The 24387-nt window shown below is 35.8% G+C and overlaps 1 protein-coding gene across 1 annotated transcript; it reads right to left on the bottom strand.

Annotated features, from left to right (window-relative positions):
- Positions 1-455: 455 nt before the first annotated feature.
- On the bottom strand, positions 456-1640 carry OFP8 (ovate family protein 8). The gene has a single exon (XM_086418894.1). It carries the CDS (start codon positions 1547-1549, stop codon positions 704-706), a length of 846 nt encoding a protein of 281 aa, XP_086275020.1. The 5' UTR covers positions 1550-1640; the 3' UTR covers positions 456-703.
- Between the last annotated feature and the right edge of the window lie 22747 nt (positions 1641-24387).

Below are 24387 nucleotides of genomic sequence, written 5' to 3'. Positions count from 1 at the left end.
AAAGTCTAACCAAACAAGGAATCAAAGTTGGACAAATTTTGTCATTTTTCTCTGAATCAAATTGTCGCTTATATCCTCTTCTTTCGATCCATCCATCAAAACCCATCTCAAAACAAAGATCCAACAACTTTTGTCCTTCTTTCCTCAACTATCTTTCTCAAAACTGAGACAAAATCTCATTTGCAGAAGAAGAGCAGAAACAAAGTAAGAGAACTCCTTCTCCTCCTACATCTATTGATAAATAAAGAGAGCTGTTATTGGCACCCCAATTTCTTAAATTATTTATCACATCTTAATTAAAGATTAAAACACACCATTCAAACATTATAAAATGTTGGTTCAAATAATCAATTAAACATTACAAAGCATTATAACACATTCTAACAACTTCAGATTTTAAATATAAATTGGAGTGCCAATAGCACAGTTTCTATTGGCACCCCAACTCTTACTTATTCTTAGTCACTCACTTTTTTTTTACTTTAATTGGGGTTGGGGTGCCAATAGCAGCTTCCTGAATAAATCCCTCTGCAGGAGAAAAAAAAAGAAAGAAACAAACAAGAATCCCACTTCAGATTCCAAACATAAATCAAGTTAAGATCAGTAGAAAAGGCAACAAAATCTGATACACAGAAGCAAAAGAACTTAGAAAGTTAAAACTTAAAACAACTTTTCTTGAAGGAAGAAAACAGTTTTTTTTTCTTCAAGAAAAGTTACAGAACAAAGCTTCCCAAATCTCTGAGAAGACTTCAACAATTACTCTGTGATGATGAGAAGAGTTCAACGACAGAAAACATTGTAAAAGCTCCTCAAGATCCTTAGCTGCAAATATTTGCTTCTCTATGATCATCTCCACCATTGATGTTCTAAAATCGCTTCTAGGATCACTTGAACACTTAACTACTGCGAAACTCTCTTCGATCTTCCCTTTTGTAACAAATGAACAAAAACCCATATTAGAATTCTTCCTTGTAAATCTTCTTCTTCGAGAAATCCTCTTCTTTCTTCGTTGAGATTCAGAAGAATCAGAAGAAAAGCTCTTAGAAGAGAAAAAAGTCTCTGTTTCTTCCTCTCTTTCGTCTTCGCTGCTAAACCAACCATTATAAGTCTCTCCAGATGAAGAACTCAATCGAAAACTCTGTTTCTTCTTGTTCTTCTTATGGGTTTTCTTCGATTTTTTCTTTCTGGTCTCCTTCGTTTGGAAATCCCATTTCAGAGGTGAAATGGGTGACGCAGGAGGACATGTTCTTCCTTCTGTATCACCCGATACGAAACACACACCTCTGTCCGTTATTTTTCTCCTATGTAACACCTCCTTTGGTGCCTTAAAATCGATTGAGCAGATTTCAAGTGATTCTGGAAATCTGGGTCTTCTAATAGATGGGAAAGTTCGAACCTTTGGGAACAAAGGTTCGATTAAGTGGAAGTCTTGATGGTTTTGAGAGATGAAAACTGGTTTGGATACAACATCCGATACGTTTCGGGTCCGACACGACCCAAATGAAGCACGAAACATGCGAGCGATTCGCTGCTTCAACCGAGACTCCATTAGAGAGAGACAGAGAGAGAGAGAGAGACAGCGAGAGAGATGGCTGTGCGTAAGATATAAATATAAGAAAATTTCGTTTGATAGAGGGCGCCAAACGAAGTTTGAGAATTATATTTTTTTTTCTTGAGATTTTAAAATGGCTCTGATGCTTTTTTGCTCTTTTCGTCTACTTCTGCGTCTCGAAAAGAGAAAGAGATTAAAGAGATGGACTTTTTAAGGTAATTTAGCTTTAATTTTTGTCCTTTATTGCAATTTTAAAAATGTTTTGTTTGACAATTGGGCCCTTTAACATTTTTTTATAAATACAGACGAATCAAATGTAAAGGTCAAACAGAGGATATATTTGGTAATTTAGTTTCCTTGTTTGGTTATTCTGTAATTATACCCCCACCATAATACTGTAAATCTGTAATTCATATATGTGAGTTGGGGACCAATTTATTTAAATGACCTATTGTCGACCGTTCAAAATTCAAAAAAATTGTATTTCAAGTAAGTGAGGAATGTTGTAGATTAGTAATTTTTAAGTCAAAAAAGTGTCCCATTCCCATCAATGGATTGGGTTCGGATCGATTCAATCGACTTGAGATTAGATCTATTATTTTAAGTTCAAACCCAATCTAAATGTAATGTGTATTGTTCTAGATCCAATCAATCATTTTGGGATATCCAACACATTTTATTAAGAATAATGATGAATGCACGTGATCTTGATACGTGGCTGACATGGCAATGAAGACATAACCACACATATTTTCCTATGTATCCCGATGAAAACGATCTATGATTCTATGCCCTTGTTACAATTGTTGTCCCATGAACCGCCCCTAGAAATATATATAAAATATAATGTACATCATATATCTAAATATAAATATAAGTGAGAATTGGGTTAGTGGGATGGTTGATCCGAAACCTATTTGATAAGTTATCAAATCTGATTCTTATCGTATTGGATTCTTATAAAAAACCCAAATCCTTGATCCGACTTATAATTATTAGATTTCGAATTTGAATTGATCCGTTGACTACCCTATTTGTTGGTTGTGAGGCAGGTGATCTTGTCTGATAGGTTGGGCCGAGAAAAGCAAAGATCATCCATCGATAAATGAGCACATGATTTCAAGATTGTAAGAAGGTAGGCCTTTTTAATTCCCCTTAGAGATCTAGTGAAGAAGGAATATCGACTATCCAACAAACCCAAGGTCATGAAATATCTAGACTTTGAGATGAGGAAGGGTATGATAGGGAAGAAAATTTAGATTTGAAGTATATAATAACAAGGAATACAATTACTGCTGAGTTAACAAAATATATGAATTTAAATAGAAGAGTCGTGATTTTCCGCGCCTCCTCTGACACACACCCCCCATACACCTCCTGATGTGGCATGGTCTAGAACCATAGATTTTTTCCCCTATGGATACACAACTATACATCCCCATAAATATGTGTAATTGTGTATCCCGAGGAATAGAATCTATGCTTCTAGCACATGCCACATTAGGGGACATCAAAAAATCATTTTCTAAATAGAATTGATGGCTCATAGCCTATTCCAAAAAATTTATATCATAGATTTTTTCAACAAGGCCACAAGGATCAATCACTTATAGCCTAAGGCATATATATAGGGTAGCGTTCAATGGCAAACATTTTGGCAAAACATTTTTCAAAACATGAGTTAGAAGTTTTGGAATGGGCTGATTTTTGGTGAGGATGATCTCTACAGTGAGGAGATCATCATCACCAAAAATCAGCCTATTCCAAAACTTCTAACCCATGTTTACAAGTTGAAAAATCATGGACCGTCCATTTTTTGTAAACTATTTTTGATGGGATTAGAAGTTTTGGAATGAGCTGATTTTTGGTGATGATGATCTCCTCATTGTAGAGATCATCCTCACCAAAAATCAGCCCATTCCAAAATTTCTAACTCATGTTTTGAAAAATGTTTTGCCAAAAAGTTTGCCATTGAACGTGACCCATCTATATATATATATATATATATATATATATATATATATATTGATAATCAGATATCCATGTTGACAACGGACTAGGCTTGTATTTGGGTTTTGCCCAGTTCATAGACCATGGTCTTATCCCGAGGCATACAAATATATTTCATGAGCTTCGACGATAAAATCCAATTGCTTCAATTTAAATTATCAGAAGTATGCATGAAACATGACTTGCTCCACCCCTATTAAAATTTTAGGAAAAGGCTTTGATGATGAGATAAGATTGAGCACTTAATATGCCAATGCAATAGCTTGTGAGGTGTTCTAAGCAATTGACATCGAATAAATAAAAAAAATTGATACAATAAGAGTCCTTATCGATAACTCGATAATATCTTCCGGATTGGATCACCAATTTATATATGTATTTATCCCAAATGGGTTATTTATTTATTTCAAAAGGGATGATTCCTCCAAAAGAAATTCACAATTTCCTTATTCTTTAATGGACTACCTAATGCTGCCTATTATATTCTTCTCCAATACTCACTCAATTAAGAGAAAAAGCATCTTAAATTAATATTAATTTTTTAAATCTTTTCCTCTGACAGGGACATAGACCTTCCCTTGCAGTGGGCTTTCCTTCCTCTGCACTCGTAACAATCTCTTCAGTTTGAGAGAGAGAGAGAGAGAGAGAGAGAGAGAGAGTGAGTAGGGGTAGGTGTTGGGCAAGTCAGACATTTCCAGTACTTTCTTTTGATTATCTCATAATGATGATGCATTGGCTAGTCATTTTCTCTCTAAGAGAAAACAAATATAGGACATCTTATAAAGAATTTGGTTCCCTCCAATTTCTTAAAGAGAAATTCTATTGCCACACCATTTTTACTAACAGCCTTTCAACTCATATTTATCTTTAGGTGCTGTTAGTAAAAGCTGGTGTGACAATAGAAACTCTCTTTTTTAAACGAATATAAAAACCCTTCAAATGACGAAGTCTTCTTAAGGTGGGGGATGAAGGATGATAATATGATTGGAGGGAAAAATACAAAACAGGGACATCCAAGAAGTCAAAAGTATCATGACATGAGACATGTGTTTTTAAATTATTTAGCAGAAAGGAGATATCTATGTTTCATAAAGAAATTTTCAAACCTAAAATCCTAAACTCTAATTCCTTTTCACAAGGGCAACTCACTAAGATATTATGTTTGGTAAAAAATTTGATTACTCAATAAGAGATATCCTCTATATATTAATTATTTTAAAATTGGGTATATATATATATATGTGAGACGGTTCATGGGACATAAATAAAAATATATGTAAAAATAATAAATTTTCAAAATATCGGTTAGAAGTTTCAAATTAAGTTGATTTTTTGTAAAGATGATCTCTATGATGAGAATATCATCCTCGCAAAAAATTATCCAAATTTGAACCTTCTAATCGCATCAAAAGTGATTTAAAATATGGAGAATCGATTTTTTACCAATAATTAATAATTACTTTTGATGAATTTTGAAGTTTTAGATTAGGTTGACTTTTTTGTGAGGATGATCTTCTCATCATAGAGATCATCCTCACAAAAAATCAGCTTAATTCAAAACTTCTAACCCATATTTTAGAAAATAATTATTTTTACATATGATTTTAACTTATGTCCCATGAACCGTTCATATATATATATATATATATATATATGGGAAATGTTCTGCAACAAACATTTTAGCAAAACATTTTTCAAAACATGGGTTAGAAGTTTTGGAATAAGCTGATTTTTGGTGAGGATGATCTCTACGGTGAGGAGATCATCATCACCAAAAATCAGCTCATTCCAAAACTTCTAACCCCATCAAAAATGATTTACAAAAAATGGACGGTCCATGATTTTTTAACTTGTAAACTGGGGTTAAAAGTTTTGGAATGGGCTGATTTTTTGTGAGAATGATCTCCTCACTGTGGAGATCATCCTCACCAAAAATCAGCCTATTCCAAAACCTCTAACCCATGTTTTGAAAAATGTTTTGCCAAAATGTTTGTTGCTGAACAGGACCATATATATATATATATAGGGAAATGTTCAGCAACAAACATTTTGACAAACATTTTGGCAAAACATTTTTTAAAATATGGGTTAGAGGTTTTGGAATGGGCTGTTTTTTGGTGAGGATGATCTCTACGGTGAGGAGATCATCATCACCAAAAATCAGCCCATTCCAAAACTTCTAACCCATCAAAAATGGTTTACAAAAAATGGACGGTCCACGATTTTTCAACTTGTAAACATGGGGTTAGAAGTTTTGGAATGGGCTGATTTTTTGTTAGGATGATCTCCTCACCGTAGAGATCATCCTCACCAAAAATCAACCCATTCCAAAACCTCTAACCCATGTTTTGAAAAATGTTTTGCCAAAATGTTTGTTGCTGAATATATATATATATATGGGAAATGTTCAGCACCCTAAGTTTTACCACACACTTTAACAAATGTTTTTTGTCCTACATGGGTTAGAAGTTTTGGAATGGGCTGATTTTTGGTGAGGATGATCTCTATGATTAGAAGATCATCCTCCCCAAAAATCAGCCCATTCCGAAATGTTTAGCCCCATGTTTATACGTTGAAAAATCGTGGATCGTCTATTTTTTGTAAATCATTTTTTATGGGGTTAGAAGTTTTGGAATGAGCTGATTTTTGGTGAGGATGATCTCCTCATCATAGAGATCATCCTCACCAAAAATCAGCCTATTCCAAAACTTCTAACCCATGTAAGACAAAACACGTTTGTTAAAGTGTGTGGTAAAGCTTAGGGTGTTGAACATTTCCCATATATATTTATATATAGGGTCCTGTTCAATGGCCAACAGTTTGGCAAACACTTTTTCAAAACATGGGTTAGAGGTCTTGGAATGGGCTGATTTTTGGTGATGATGATCTCTACGGTGAGGAGATCATCCTCACCAAAAATCAACTCATTCCAAAACTTCTAGCCCCAGTTTACAAGTTGAAAAATTGTGAACCGTCCATTTTTTGTAAACCATTTTTGATGGGGGTAGAAGTTTTGGAATGGGCTGATTTTTGGTGATGATGGTCTCCTCACCGTAGAGATCATCCTCACCAAAAATCAGCCCATTCCAAGACCTCTAACCCATGTTTTGAAAAATGTGTTTGCCAAACTGTTGGCCATTGAACGCTACCGATAGATAGATAGATATATATATATATATATATATGGGAAATGTTCAGCACCCTAAGTTTTACCACACACTTTAACAAACGTTTTTTGTCCTACATGGGTTAGAAGTTTTGGAATGAGCTGATTTTTGGTGAGGATGATCTCTATGATTAGAAGATCATCCTCCCCAAAAATCAGCCCATTCCGAAATGTTTAGCCCATGTTTACACGTTGAAAAATCATGGACCGTCCATTTTTTGTAAATCAATTTTGATGGGGTTAGAAGTTTCGGAATGAGCTGATTTTTGGTGAGGACATAGAGATCATCCTCACCAAAAATCAGCTCATTCCGAAACTTCTAACCCATGTAAGACAAAACGCGTTTGTTAAAGTGTGTGGTAAAACTAAGGGTGGCGAACAGGACCCTATATATATATATATATATATATATATAGGGGGGCGTTCAATGGCCAACTTTTTGGCAAAACATTTTTCAAAACATGAGTTAGAGGTTTTGGAATGGGCTGATTTTTGGTGAGGATGATCTCTACGGTGAGGAGATTATCCTCACCAAAAATCAGCTCATTCCAAAACTTCCAACCCATGTTTACAAGCTGAAAAATCGTGGACCGTCCATTTTTTGTAAACTGTTTTTTATGGGGTTAGAAGTTCTGGAATGGGCTGATTTTTGGTGAGAATGATCTCCTCACCGTAGAGATCATCCTCACCAAAAATCAGCCCATTCCAAAACCACTAACCTATGTTTTGAAAAATGTTTTGCCAAAAAGTTTGCTAAAAAGTTTACCCTTGAACGCTACCCATATATATATGCCATGTAATTTTGGCTTATTTGATAGTGTACTTAGAGAGAGAGGGAGAGAGTAATTGGCTCCATTGAGTTTTGGGGGTCAAATCACTATGAAATCTAATTCATTCGAATTGACTCAAATTAGTTTTGAGTCAAATGAGGTTTAAAACTTTTCTAGAAATCACCAATCAAACTAATTTTTAGTGTGTGGCATGAAGTGGTCAATCTAAGTGCACGGATGGTGTGATGGGTTATTAGATATTCTTCTCTTTTCTTGTTAAGGTGGTGTTTGTGTTTGTGTTTGTTTAGCATATAGTTTTAAAACTCTAACTTGACTCAAATATTCTTTGAGTTGGTGTGTGTGTGTGTGTGTGTGTGTCCAAGAGAGGATTTTGAAATACGGGAAGAAGGACAAAGGCAATATTGTCACCTTTCCCACGTTTTGTAGTGGCACGGGTTTCCCAGCCAAACGTGTCACCATACCATTGTCTTGTTCGAAGAGAGAGAACGCTAAAAATCAATTAAAAGACAAGAGAGTAAGACTAAAAAGGTTTTGGTTAACGAGGGATTGATTCTTTGATACTACTTCATCCCAAACAAAAACACAGAAAAAACACTCTCCAAGTCCCTTGAGAACGTAAGAAGAGAGCATCTCAAACCCAAATAAAGCTTCCAACAACACACAAACACATTAGATGAGTGCATCTCATTTCCTTTACTTAACACAACCAAAAGCTAAGAGACACTTTGTGTTAGTTGGATTCAACTTTTCAAACTAAAGTGAACTCCATGACAATTGACAACCACCACTCATCAAGGAAGATAAATCTCCTTACCCACTTTTACATTTTGATTTGATGAGATGGTTGTGATCAAGCTGTCTCTAAACCAAATCCACATTAGTTTATTGTTAGGGTTTTGGGGTCTCCAAGTTCCACCCCTAGTGGGATCTGACTTCTGATATTGGTTTTTTGTCCATTATATTGGTTGGACACTGATGTCATGACCCATGGATGAGACCTCAATAATTGGGGTGTCAATGGTCGGCCCGGGCTTGGCTTTTAAATTTTTTTGAATAGGTCTGGCCTGGCTTTAATTGGATTGGTCGATCACCATTGGAGCATTATCTCATAAAAAACTTTAGGTTGGTTGAATGAATCATTTTTCTCCATTCAATTTTGTCGAGATCATGTTTTACGATACTAAGAGTATCTATGTCCCCTTCCATAAAATTCTGGCTTGCAGTTCCCACGGTGATACCCCCTCAATGATCCCATCACAACACATTAATTGGTGGGACTATACAAAGGAAGCTTGATCATTGATTTCCATCCTGTTGGATTTTGAACATTGGATGGGCTACAAGTTCATGGGAAGCGGATCCTTTGTAGAATTTTTTTCCATGATCGAGAGAGCCACGTGATCAAGATATAAGCAAAATCACTTCATCACAATTTTAGAATTCATTGGCCATCCATTTTCAAAGTCTTCAATCAGACCATTTTTCTTTTTAGTTTGATCTAGATCATGAACAATAGAATGTCGAGGTGTTATATATTTTTCAACATGACACTATCTCAACTACCAAAAAAGTGATATAAGGTGCTAAAAAATGAAATAACAAACAAAAGTACAAAGGATCTCGCCCAATTCATGATATAATAAATTCTCAAATCCAACCGCTAATACTTAACAATCAAGCTATATGCCTTCAAGAGTAGTAAAGAGAACAATTCTTTACGGTGGAAGTTTAGGATTACCATTAATCGTTGTTGCTCGAATATTTTTTTTAGCTAACCGAGTGTCTGGGCCAGCTTGGTTGCTCGAATATATTGTTATGTTGATGGCAACCAAAAAGAATAATATTGCAAGACCACAGGTCCAACAGAATTAAAACGTGCTTGTTATTTTTTATTTTTGAGGAATGGGTCTCTAATGTGAGAGCAAGTTCAACCCATAACCCATCCCACTACCCATCTCCTTTCAAATGCATTTTGGGTTGCGGAGTCCAAAATAGGGTAACGCACTACCTATCTCACACCATTTTTTGGTTCATGGGATTTTGACTGCCCAAAATAAGTTATTCCACACAGCTTCCCCATTTTCTTTTTGGGAAAAATTTAAACAATTAGTTGAAAATATTAAATTTTTTTTTTTTTTTTTTTTTTTGATAATGCTGAAGTAACATTAAAATGTAAATCCATTGTACATTCTGATGTGATGCACACATAACCATAGATGCTTTTCATCGAGATACAATTGAAAAGCATCTATGATTATGCGTGCACCACAACATCAGAATGTCATAATCGATGTACATTTCTATGTTATTCTAGTACGACTCTTAAAAATAATAATATTTTAGACTAACAATTCTTGTATAGTATTTTTGGAGTGCATACCCCATGGATATCCAAAGTAACTATCCATAGGTTCTTGGTGACCCATAAATGGGTATGGGCATAGGTATCTCCCTCATAGTTGTTCTAAGCAAGTCTCTGTGCTTGTGGACCCTTTCTTGTTTTCTAACTATGATAATCTCCTCCTCATCGAGACAATATAGTTTAAGAGAATTTGGAGATCTTTGGATGGAATCTTGATCTCCCATACTGCTAGAATCCTTATTACATGACTTGTGATTTAGGGACCAATGACTCAGTAATTTAAAACTTTTAAAATATATGTATAACAATATGGGCCACATTAATATCTTTAGGAGAAAAGTCCAAACAAAGTATTGCATGTGCCATTTTAATTTGAATAATGCTAAAGTGACCTCCTACAACACTGTTAGTGGAAAGCATCTATGATTCTAAGCACACCTCTACATCAGCTCAATGTGCAACCCAATATCTTAGTCACTCTATCATTATTCTTTTAATTTTTCAGATTTGCAAAGTACTAATTAACCATGCCTTCGGACCCATAGGTCATGGATTCGAGTCCGTTAGCCGATAATGGACGGGTTCAGACAAGCAAGCATTTTCAGGTAAGACTAAACTAGGCTCATATATTAAGAGTCGGCCTTGGGCTTGGGGGTAACCCAACCTGTTCTTTCGTCATCTCTGTCTCATTCAAATAATAAACAGCCCAAATTTATTCGAATTCAATAGGGTTTTGCTTGCATTGTAGTTTTTCTTATAGGCTTGGCTCAGCTAATCGATGAATCGATTTTTAGGTCCAATTAAAAGTGGCCCATATAAAGCCCAATTCATTGACAACCCTAATACCTTTATCCCTGAAAAATCCAGCCCAACAACAATGAAACAGGGGTTTAGTTGTTTCAAACTTGGGTTGGGTCTGGTTTTGGTCCCCAGGTTTCACCTGGTTCAACAACGCCTTCAAGTAAGAATTTTTCGGTTCTGGGGTATGCTTTATTAGGTGTATTTTAGTTATTAGCCCAATAGTTTGACCCGACTCCATTTTATGTCAAACCCGAAACCGTACCCTTATCCTCAGTCCATTGGCCCAATTTTTTAACCTGACTCCATTTGATCATTTATCAATTTAACTAGGCTTTAGAAAGTTTTTTTTTTCTTTTTTATGATGCAGGTGTCCAAAGTTATAGGCCCGACTAGCAGGGGTGAGGTAACTGGCCACTTAGAGCACCATATCTCTCCCAAATCCCATGGGTACATGCAACACCCAACAAATCACACATACCAAATAAGTTAGGATAAATCCATGTGAGTAGTCAACGACGGGGTTTGAACTCAAGACATCTCCATTTTTAGAGACTAACCTTGACCACTATGCACAACACCCATTGGTTTGCTTTCGAAAGTCAAAGATAAAATTGCCACATTCATGATTGATAAATGGAAAATGCTGAACCAACATTGAAATTGACATTGTTTCACACATTGCTGACATGGATGTGTGTACATAACATAATTGCTTTCATTGAGATATGAGTGAGATGCATCTATGGTTTTGTGCACACCAATGTGTGAAACTATAAGCTTACTCCAACATGACTCTTAATAGATCTAGTGAGACTCATATATCTAAATATAAAGCTGGAATAGGATTTTAGTAGATTGGATGATATCCAAAAATCCAATCCGTCAAGTTGGGATCTGGATCAATGATTTGGGCTTCGATAAAACTTAATCTGATAAGGATCCGATTTGATAACTTATAGGTTCAATTGTGGACCAACCATTTTAATCTAATGGGATTTAGTTCGAGTATAGGGTAGCATTTGGTGTACAATGTTGGGAAACAAAATTTGTCCTATATGACTTAAAAGTTTCGAATTGAGCTGATTTTTGTAAGGATGATCTCTATGGTGAGGAGATCATCTTCACAAAAAAAAAAGTCAGCCCAATCTGAAACTTATAACCCCATCAAAAGTGATTTACATATTAACGATAAAATATCGATGGTCCACAATTCTAAACTACTTTTAATGGGGTTAAAAGTTTCAAATTGGGCTGAATTTTTGTGACATTGATCTTCTCACCACAGAGATCATCCTAACAAAAAATCATCACAATTCAAAACTTTTAAGTTATATAGAACAAATTTTGTCTTCCTAACGGAACCCATGTATATAGGGGAATGCTAACATCCAATACTCTAAGGGGACGTTAACATCATCCAACACTTTTTTTTTTCAATAATATTTCTCCTTGCTTTGTCTTTTAGTGAAAAAGATAAATAATATATTGATCTTTTATACATAAATGTTTGTTTACATAATAAATCATATAAGCATTTAAGTATTTTAAATTAAATATATTTTTTTGTAATAAATTCTTTGGCAATTAATGCCACCATAATAAATGCATTTATTAATGACCCTCATCTCAACAAGACTCAAGATTGCTAATTGCGAGCCTATTATTACCAAGATAACTAGTAGGATCAAATCTTGGAGAGATGCAGACGGTTATTTCAGAATTGCTACCTACCTTTAGATCTACTGGAAAACAGGATAATCCACGATGTCCACCTCAGAGCTCATAGCTTGAAGGGTTGTACTGTAGACTCACCTTCCACTAAAGCCTTTATGGACTCCTGGGAGCTCAACCCGAAATTTACTCTGAGTAGCCCAATGAAATGCTTGTGGGCTAAGCCTTCAGAAGGAAGTTATGTTCTAAATATGGATGGCTCTTTCAGAGGCAATGATGGGGGAGAAGGAACAATCATCAGAAACAACAATGGAGACACGGTGGGGGCCCTTGCCGTAAACACCAGAGGGAAATCGATTATTAACCATGAGTTACAAGCTATTCAAAAAGGCCTGAATATGGCTTTGAGCCTTAACATAAGACACATCATGGTTAGAGCAGACTCAAAAGTGGCAGTTAACATCATCAATGGGAACAATATAGTGTCGTGGACAGAAGAAAGAACTCTCAAGGCTATCAAATCAACAGTGCAACTATTCGACACCATAAATTTCTATTTCTGCCATAGGGAAAGCAACCAAGCTGTAGATTTTTTGGCCTTCTACCTCACCTCTCCTAGCAACTTGATGTTAGATCCATTAGACCTTCCTAGGGACCTCAAAGAAATTATATGGAAGGATGCCAATGGGCACGTGTATGTAAGAATGTGGCTTGTTTCCTTCTGGTTAGGGGTTTGCCTAACCCCCTCTTAACTTCCAAAAAAAACAAATCTTGGAAATCCAACTTTCTCTATTTTGCAAGAAGGATGGAACTCATCAAATCAGTTATATGCAGTATGCAAATCTATTGGTCTAGTATATTAATGCTCCCCAAAAAGGTACTGAAAGAAATTGAAAGAATATGTGCTAGTTTCCTATGGGCAGGGCCGAAAATGGGGAATAAGATACATAGTGTGAGCTGTAAAAGAATGGCTAGGGGAAGAGAAGAAGGTGGGTTGGGATTTCATGACCTCGGTACTCAAAATAAAGTGGGTATTGCTAGACAAGTGTGGGATATTTCCTCGAACAGGAAAAACATTTGGGTGGAATGGATCCAAAAGAATCTAATCAGAGAAGACCAGTTCTGGACTATGAGTATCCTTGGTAATGCGTCGTGGATGTAGAGAAAGCTGTTGCAGATGAGAGGAGAAACCAAAGACATGATCACTCATAGAATCGGGGATGGTAGCAACACTTATATATGGCATGACCCATGGACTGCTTAGGGAATGATGCAACAAGGGAACTCTTATGACATCAGACTTCACAACGAGGCCAAGGTTAGCAATCTGATTAGATGACGCAAGTGGCACCGTCTTGCCCACCTAGCTACCTCGTTAAAAAGGATATGAGATTAAATCAAAATCATGGACCTCAGTTGCTCAGAGTTAGACAGAGTCATATGGACAGTTAATCCTAAAGTGACGTATTCCATGAAGTCGACTATTAAAGCCCTTAAAGAGACCAGACCTCAAGTTAGATGGCACAGCTTCGTTTAGTTTCCTACCAACACCAAATGGCATAGTGCAACTACATGGCTTTGCCCTAGCAAAGGACTAAAAACTCAAGACATGCTCAAGGCTAAGGTGGTCATTCAGAACTCATGTTGTTGCTTTTGTAGAAACCATCCTGAATTAGAGGATCATTTATTTTTGGGATATAATTTCTCCTACGACTTGTGGAAAAGAATACTAAGAAGATCCAACCTACCACAGTCAAATAGAGAATGGAAAGGAGAGATCGAGTGGGCATGCAACAACTTCAAAGGAAAAACTCTTTAGGCAATCACTTAAAAATTAGCATTCAATGCCTTCATTCACCATGTGTGGACTGGAGGATGTAGGAGGATCTTCCACAATAGCTACAACCCCTCTAAGCTTGTAGAGATAATGATAGTTAGAGATGTTCGAATGAGACTCCAAAGCATTAAAGCCTCTATGAAAGACAACCCATCTTCTAGAGCCTTTATGAACTCGTAGAACCTGGCCCCTAAGTACATGGTCAGAGTGTCATTGAAATGCAGCTAGACCAAGCCCTCGAAACATTGTTTTGTGCTTAATATCGATGGGTCTCTAAGAGGTGACAAGGGAGGAGTATGGGCTATTATTAGAGATAATGGTAAAAAGACGGTGAAAGCTCTAGCAAAGCAAATCCAAGGAAAGACAGTTTTATACCATGAGTTTCAAGCAATTCTCAATGGAATGATAATGGCGAAAAATGAAAACATCCAAGTGCTAAAGGTCAAAGCTGACTCTAAAATGACTATCAAATGCATTAGGGGGGAAGGATCAGTCCCATGAAGAGAGGAAATGCTGGTAAAAGCCATTAAGACGAAAGGGAGCTACTTTCAAATAATCGAGTTTACTTTCTCCTGTAAATAATGCTACAAAGCTGATAACTTTCTTGCTTCGCTCCTTCCTTCTTTAGGTAGAGTTATGTTTGAGCATAGGGACCTACCTCAGTAGCTGGTAGACATTATATGTAAGGATGCTTCTAGGCATGCCTATGATAGGGTGTAATCATGTTTTTTTTTCTGATCGGGGGTCTGCCTAATCCCCCATTAATTGACAAAAAAAATGTATTTATCATGTAAAAGATTAACATGATCTATCTTTTTCAGTAAAAGACAAAACGAAGAGGGATATTAATGAAAAAAAATGAGGTGTTGGAGAATGCTAACGTCTAATACCTAGCATTCCCCCATGGGTCGGGTTTGTGTGATAGTCTCAAACACATAACCAGACAAATGCTTTAGACCATTAGATGGGTTGTGATCCATTGGCACAAATAAAACTCTCAAACACGTGATCTATTATTCACTTAAATGTTTACAAAATTACAAGGACCTCCTTGCATTGAAAATACCCCCCAAAAAATTTGTCTTCTTTACTTTGAACAAATCAAAACCTTAACCCAAAGATCACTCCTCTTCTCCACTTTCAAGAGCTTAGAAACCTAACCATTCTTCACGATTTCAATGTTAAAATAAATGTCAATAAATATTGATTAATATTTATTTAGAATTGATTCAAATAAAATTAATTTAGTTTGTTTTAAAATGATATTTGAAATTTACTTTATGATTGGTATATTTTTTTGTTAAAGTAAAAGTAAGTATTTTTTATTTTGAACATTTCTATTAGTTGATATCTTTTCAAATGGATTGAAGATTGTAAAAGTACTTTTTGGATCTTTTTTCAAATAATTTGTAAATCCCACATTGTTTTCTAAATTTTTTGAAGGGATTTTTAAACCTATAAATAAAAACATATTCTCTACTCTTTCTTCATTCCAAATACTTTCCTTATGAGTTTCTAATGGCTTTTAGTTATATGGAAATTTTAATAATTCTTTTTTATTATATATATATTATATATATATATATATATATATAAAATAAAGAAAGAAAGAGAGAGAAATTAAAATAAAGGAGAGCAATCCAAATTTAGATAGGCACCAAGACCAACCCAAAAGGTGTCGAAGGGGCCCACAGGGTGCTTAACAGACTCTTGATCCAAATAAGTGTCTGGTGGTTCCAATGGGTTTCATACCTATTGAATTTCTTAATCCATTTACGAATGGATGTGACTTTTGAAATTGTTCTCTATTTATAGAGATCAATTCGATTAAAAAATTAATTCTAACTTTCTACAAAAAAGAGGCATTCGTGTATCCGAGATTCTGCGTAAAATTTTTTATCAAAATAATACAAATTTTGAGAAAATATATAGTTCTGATAAAATTGGGCTTTGTTGTATCTTGAAGAAAAGTTCGTCAGCAACCTATTTGCATATTTGTATTCAATAGGAGTGGGGACGTCTGTTGTCAATAAGACAACTTAGATTACTACGTGCCTCAAAGCAATTTTCTTCTTTATTTTCAAGTTTTATTTTTCTAAGAATTTATAGACAACATAATATTGCTCTAATGGCACAGAGCATCAAGTTTTATGAATCAAGACCTTGTGAAATTTGATCGTTTTGATAAGTCAAATTTCAAACGATGGCAACAAAAGGTATTTTTTATACTCTGTCAATTTAAGGTCATGTATATTCTTACAACAGCATATCCAACTATTTCAACAGATGAAACTTCTGAACAAGTCAACACTGACCAAAAATGGCAAGATGATGATCTAAATTGTTGAGACCATGTACTCGATGCAATGACTGATCTATTGTTCAACTCATTTTGCAAGTACACAACTGCCAACGAATTATAGGACTCACTAGAGAATAAGTATTTAACCGAAGATACGGGCACAAAAACCTTTTAATTTCTAAATACTTCAATTTTAAAATTATAGAAAATAAATATATTCTTGAATAAGTTCAAGAGTTACAATTTATTGTTACTGAGATGGAGGAAGAAAATATAAAACTTGCCGAAAGTTTTCAAGTAGGTGAAATTATCTCCAAATTACTACCTAGTTGGAAAGACTATAGAAAAACCTTGTCTCACAATAAGAATTTATAAACTCTAAATGAGATTTTCAAAGGTTTAAAAATAGAAGAAAAAAATAAAATTAGAGATAGAAAGAAAAAATACAATAAGCATTTTACTAATAGAAAACCATTTAAGAAATTTATTTTAAAAAATGGCCATGGTCAATTCAATATGAATGAAAACAACTGTTATTTGTGTGGGAAAAAAAGACATTTTGCAAGAGATTGCAGAAAACGTCTAAGTAAGAAATCGAAAGTTGAATTTAACATGGTAGATGTAATGATTGCCGTTGTGTCTAAAGTAAATATGATTGAAACAAAAAAACATTGGTGGATTGACTTAAGTACAACAGGACATGTGTCATTTGATAAATATATTTTTAAAATGCCTTAAAGTCCATAAAAATCAGAATGGGCTCTAAAGCCCAAACCTTCCAAAATTCTTCTTTTTCTTTCAATAAATGGCTCAAGTCCTACTCACGTGGCCCATGGACCAAAAGAATTCACACTACTCCTCTCTCAACCCATCCCAACCCTAATCCAAATCCATTACTATTCAACTCACTACTATACCCAAGCCCAGCCCACTCACGTGGCTTACGGACCCAAACTCCTCACCACTCTTCTATACTCTTCTACCCAACCCAACATTAGTCCAACCCATTACCATACCTACTCAACGCACCTCCCTAAGCCTAATTCTCAACCCAAGCCCAATATCACAACTAATCACCCAAGATTATCAAGGTGGGACATATGTCACCACCTCAACTCATCTCTCTCATCTAATTACCAATCCCCATCATCTTTTCTCTAAAAACATCATTTATCCACACACCAATCCATTACCCTACTATATAACCTACCATCAACATTCCTTACAAACTTATTCTCACATTCCAAACCCATACCCCTCCTTTCAAATCAAATTTTCCTTTTCTCTAATAAACTCATATAACACTCCAAACCCACACCCCTTTTGACACATGTCACCACCTCCTCCACCCTCGCAAAAATCAAATCAATTACCCTCTTAATCAACCCATTCTTTTAATTAAAACCCACTCCTCTCAACTCATCAAATACTCAATCAATCAACCACCATTTTACACCCACATTCTCTCAACCAAACACCATTCATTTCATTCCACCTAACATTCAACCCAAATGGGTTGAAAAACCCAACTCATTTGATTTTACAAATAACCCATTTAACGTCATTTACACAAATATCCTTCCATCACCCTCAATTTACACATCTCTCACAAACTACCTAACCATTTTATTCATTTTTATCAATTCATCCCATTTTATCCCTAAAATAACCTCCAAAACTTTATAAAATCCTCTCATCCTCAACATAATTCTCACCTAATGAAAATTTAAGAAAACTACCCTCTTAAACCACAATTCTCTCAACTCACCTATCTACTCTCTCTCTCAAGTAAGTCAAGATCAAATCAAAGACTCATCATTTAAAGGTCAAAGAAAGTCAACCTAAAAATAAGGTAGGACATGGACTAAAACAAATGAGAAAAACTCTTCCTATCCCCTCCAACTTCTGTAACACCCCGAATTTTCAACTCATATCTCGAAGAAATTAAATAGTGAGATTTGGAAGAAAATATCGAAGGAGAGACTTAGAGTAAAATACTCGGATCTTGTTATGATTAATTTCGAGAAAAATCAACTTCGCCATTAGATTCAAAAGGATCGAAATATATACATTAGCCTGTAAGCAAGTCCGAATTCGAATTCGGATAGAGAAGTTATAGAATCCTTGAATTTCATGTTAAGTGGGATCCAAAACAGTGGAATTTCGTTAGAGCGAGAATCGAAAAGATTTGATGACACCATTAGATCCAAATCGAAAAATTATTCGAAATGGTATATTCGTTTGTCGTTTTCCGAGTCCGAATAGTTAAGTTACGATCAAAACTAGAAATAAGGGGAAAATTACAAGTATGCCCCTCAGCTTTATTATAAAAAGGGATCTGATTTCTTTTATTTCATTTTTCTCTCATTCTCTAAGAAACCCAAACGACAGTCACTTTCAATCCAAGGGTTTCGACCCATTGTCATCAAGTTTGTGCGCAAACGAAGCCGAGTTGAACATCGACGAAGAAGACAAAGTTGTCGGCCACGTCGAGAGCTACAACTTCACCATCTTTACTTACCCATTCTTGTTCGTTTTCCCCATCCTTCATCAAAAAATAGCCGGGTAGCTCGAGTAAACCCCAACACATTCCATCCGAGGGCTTCATCGAGTTAGGAGCTAGGTCTATACTTCATTTTAGAGGAGAAGGAAAACGTCATTGTCGGATACCTTGCAAACCCTCGCTCGTTTCGCATCCAAGTCAACCCAACCTCGACTCTTGAGCCATCCAACCTTGAGTTGTAGTGCTAGCTTGTACCCTTGGCGTTCACAACCAAGTAAAGGACTTCCAATTCTTATTGGTAGCTTTAGATTTCTGAAATGTGCATTTAGGGTTTTGAAACAAAACTTATTGTTTGCATTTAAATCGTAGAAATTGGTGTTTGATTTTAAATTCATGGTAGAAGTAGGTGTTTTGTTTATGCTTTATTGAATTTTGATAACAAAATCGTGGGTGGGTCGAATGGTTCGAAAAATGGAAGAAGAAATCGAAAAAGGGATCGAAAAACTCAAAAAAATCGCGAGTGAGGTTCAGGCTGTAGGTAGGAAGGGTCGGTGCCACCGTCACCTACCGAAGGCATTCTGTCGGTCCCACCGACAGAATGTTGCTTCTGCCACCGACGAAATCAAGAAGCCGCCGAAAACTTTGTTCTGTCGGCAGGACCGTCGGTCCCACCGACACCTGCCGATATGTATTTTGTCGGTTCCACCGACAGCATATTGATTCAGCCACCGACAGACACAGTTTTGACCAGAACAGTGTTCTGACTCTTGGCTTGACCTCCTCACACCTTATACACTATTTCTCACCCTTTATTTCATAAAGAACATTTAAGTAAATGTCCTCTTTAATTTTTACTTTCCATTTACTTTAAGTTCTTTAATGAAATTAAGGTTTTACCCCCCATTTCGGAACAATGGGAATGGTTTTAAGATCCAAATCTCAAAGGATCAAAATCCAAATTTTGGTTTTAAGAACAAAACGTAAATTTCGACGTTTTCGACAAGTTTTCAAAATATAATAATTTTCACATTACTTTGAATTAGATTACAAAAACTATATGGTGTCGAATCTCGTAAGTGAGACTTTCATTTCGAAAAACCCATTTTCAATTTCGAGAACTTTGAAAAATTGAGTTTCCAACATTTAGCCAAATTTTCACCAGTTTTTATTATTTTTAACAGCTTTTGCTCCGTGCGTCATCGGGACCTTGTTTGTGAATAAACTTTGAAGGTTTTCAAAGGAAAGACCGAAATAATGGCCTTGAAAGATTGAAAATAGATGGTTGATTTGAAAAGACGAAAAATGAGAATGTTGAAAGAATGGGAAAGGGATGAAACGATAAATTGTCAGAATCACACTCGAGGGGTGATGTCTGCCTTTTACATTGTATGTTGTGTGTAGGTTGGTGAAAGGATATCCAGGTTATTAATGAAAGGGTTGCATGTTTATTTCTGATTATGTTAGCGCGTGCGCTGAGTACTGTTATTTATTTTAGGCCGGGTGGCCACGGTTGCATGGTAGGAACTGGATATCCGTTCTCAACCCTGTTCTGTTAATTTTTCTTTTATTTAAATGAAAAATCATATATGTACGTAGCTATTTTGTGAGCTGTTAAAGGGTTTGTGAATGCCTGAAGGGATAGTGTGTCACATCATCCAGAGGGGTACACTATCCTGGGATGTACGGTAGGGACCACCAAACTCATCCGTGGTATGGGACGCGTATGAGAGTAGAGTCATAACTGGAATCCGGGTCCATTCCTTTCTTATCTTTACCAGTGAACGTGTATTGTAAAGGTGATCGTATACGAGTGGAGTGTCATTTGGGAATCACATGCACGCCTGATAGGCATAGACGAAGATGATTAGTCAGTGATCACTACCAATCTAGTAGTAGTCGAACGTTCTGACACATCGAAAAGAGACTCATTGCTTACTGTCACGTCAAACGGCCAGCCTGAGCCAGATAAATGGTTCCGCAAGCGTGGTAGACACGACCAGCCGCAAAATCAGGAACTACGATGTTATTGAGGAATATCATGTCCTGACTGGGAGCGATCCAGTCGTGAATCCCAACTCTTTAATTCCAATACTCCACCATTTGTATTATGTACCTGTTGTTATATTTCGAATTATAAATGAGAAGCATGTCTATTATTTCAATGTTGTCAACATTATTTGCATAAAATGGAAAATGTATAATGAGTATGGATGATTGATGCTATGTGTTACTTTTAAACTGTTTAGTTGCTCATCCCTGGCTATATGTGCCAGTTGATCGTATTTTATCTTGTAAAAATCTTGCATGTATTAAAATGTTCAGTATGCTTTATTCGATCATGTTTAGGAAGGGTTATTAGTAGGAATTGGCTGTGGACTTACTGGGTAACCATTGTTACTCACCCTTTCCTTCCTATTTTTTTAGTTTCAGCACTTGCAGTTATCGAGACAGGTGCAAAGTCAATAATTGAGGAGCATCTGGTCGGTCAGATCGACGACCAGAGTCTTTTGCCTGGTGAGCACGAGGGCTACATCCCTTAGTGTTGTCAGTTTCCGCCAGGATGTATGTAGTTTTTGGATTGAGAGTTTAAGCCTATGTTAGAGTGAGAGTGTTTTGGTAAGCCTGTATATTGATAAATCTTCTGCACTCTGATCTATTTATATATTAGATGTAATTAGTCTTTCGCTGTTATTTTCCTGTATCTGCATCTTTATATACAGGTTTTGTTATAGATTGGTTTATCAGGTTTGTGTTCCGTGAAACGCTGATATAAACAAAGGAGATCATGCTGAAATTTCGATGTGCCACCTAGTACCTTGAGGTCTGGCATTGGGATTTGTGTTAGCGTTTGGCGGGGCGCCACAACTTCCCTTCTCCCTACACTTATACACACACCATGAAGGATTTGAGCCATAGAAGGGTCTGTTTTTCAAGAAAGATGCCCTCAACAGTTTAATCCAACATCAAAGTCCCTTATACTTGAAAGTACATATCGAATTTTTTCGATTATTTTTATTTTATTTTTGTGGTGCCCCGCCAAAACGCTAACACAAATCCCCATGTCAGATCTCGAGGTACTAGGTGGCACTTCGAAATTTCGGCATCGTCTCCTCTGTTTATGTTAGCATTTCAAGGCGTTCAACCTGCACCTGATAAACAGCATACATTCCTGCATATATACATTCAAAATATAATACTAGCGAAAGCCTATATACATCTAATAACGTACAAAAATCAGAGTACGGAATAAGAAGTTTATATACATGATTATACAGGAATTCCTCACTCTAACAAAATTTCTATCACTCAAAACAAAATCTATATTACTCTCAGACAAATCGACACCACTAGGGGTAATAACCCCAATACTCATCAGGTAATGGACTCTGGTTGTCTATCTAACCTTCCAAATGGTCCTCACTCGTTGGTTCTATGCCCGCCTCGTCAACTGCAGACTCTGAAGCTAAAAAAAATAGGAAGGAACGAGTGAGTAACAATGGTTACCCAGTAAGAAAACAAAAAATTTCTGTCAATAATCCCTCCTAGCATGAACGAATAAGCATACTAAATCATTTTAACAATTTAAAATTTACATAATAAACTACAATTAACTGGTACATATAGCCAGGGATGAGCAACTAAACATTTTAAAACTGACATTACATCAATCAACAGTACTCACTATAACATTTTCTTTATGTACAAATCTAATTAATCAAATGGAAATATTAAACATGTATTTCATTTTATATGTCAAAGTAAGGCAACAGATACATAATACACTATGGTTGAGTATTGGAATTAGAGAGTTGGGATTCACGACTGGATCATTACCAGTTGGGACATAATGTTACAATTCTTCTATGACTTTTAGTTCCTGATTTTGTGATCGGTCGCTGCACTTACCACACTTGGTTGACTATTTATCCTTCTTAAGCTGGCCATTTGACGTGACCGTAAGCACTAGGTCTCTTTTCGATATGTCAAAACGTTCGATTACTATAGATTGTTAGTGATCACTGACTAATCATCTTCGTCCATGCTTATCAGGTGTGCATGTGATTCCCAAATTTATAAACCATTCGTATACGACCACCTTTACATTACAAGTTTACTGGTAAATATAGAGAGGAATAACCCAGATTTCAGTTGTGACTCCATTCTCATACACATCTCATACCACGTATGAGCTTGGTGGTCCCTACCGTACATCCCAGGATAGTACACCACTCTGGATGATATAACGCACTATCCCTTCAAGCATTCACAGACTCTTTAACAACTCACAAAATAACTACATATATATATATATATATATTATTTTCATTTGAAAATAAAAGAGAAATTAACAATACAAGGTTGAGAATGGATATCTAGTTTCCTGCCATGCAAGTGTGGCCAATCGACCTAAAATAAATAACATAACGGAAAGGTAAACAGCGCCTCGCATTAATAGAAATTTAAATAAACATGCAACCAGCAATATTATTCATAGATATCTGTTCACCAACCTACACACAACACAACAACGTAAAATGCAGACATCACCTCTCGGGTGTGACTGACATTTTATCGTTTCATACCTTTTTTTCATTTTTTTGATTTTTACAGTTTTCAATCTCTTCAATAAAATATCAATTTTCTGATATTCATCAACTTAATATGAGTTCATTGAATATTAAATCACATTTTCTAACTATTGAATTTATTTTTATCAATAATATTGAAAAAAAAATATGAATTTTATATCAAAATGGGGTCCGAGCAGTGCACAAGACTCAATTTATGGAAATAACCCGTTAAAATACCCTACCCACGTATAATTTGTTAAAAAATACAATTAAACATATCAAACATTCAATTTCTGGCGTGAATTTTAAAATAACAAAAGAATTCTATATTTTGGAAATATATCCAAATTTTTTTCGATAAAATCCTAAATGCAATTTTCACAATCTACGATTACTAATAGAAATTGAGAGTTACTTACAATTTCTAGGCAAAATGATCGAAACGTGTGCACGTAAATCGAAGCAATCAGCATGAAAATGGAGACATGCAAAATTTCAAAGTGGTTGATTTTCAAAACCGGCCCAGTGGTTTCGAAGATCTCAATGTAGTCGTCATTTCTCCCTTCTAAGGCGGAGGACGATTTGACCCTAAAACGGATGAAATCCGAAGTCGAAGTTATGAAATCTTCGTATAAAATACGACTAATTTTTGATGATATGGGGTGAAAGAGAAAATGAAATGAAGGGATCTTGGGTGGATTTTATAGACGTCGAAGATGCAGATATTTTTCCCTTCTACGACGGTCGTCGATGGTGAGTCGTTTGTCGTAGATCTACAGTGGAAATTTAAAAAAAAAAAACATTGACTGTGTTTGGGTGGG

Source organism: Akebia trifoliata, chromosome 12, assembly GCF_017979445.1.
Source record: "Akebia trifoliata isolate Shusen 1 chromosome 12, ASM1797944v1, whole genome shotgun sequence".
NCBI lineage: Eukaryota > Viridiplantae > Streptophyta > Magnoliopsida > Ranunculales > Lardizabalaceae > Akebia > Akebia trifoliata.
This window is presented reverse-complemented; position numbering and strand designations above follow the sequence as displayed.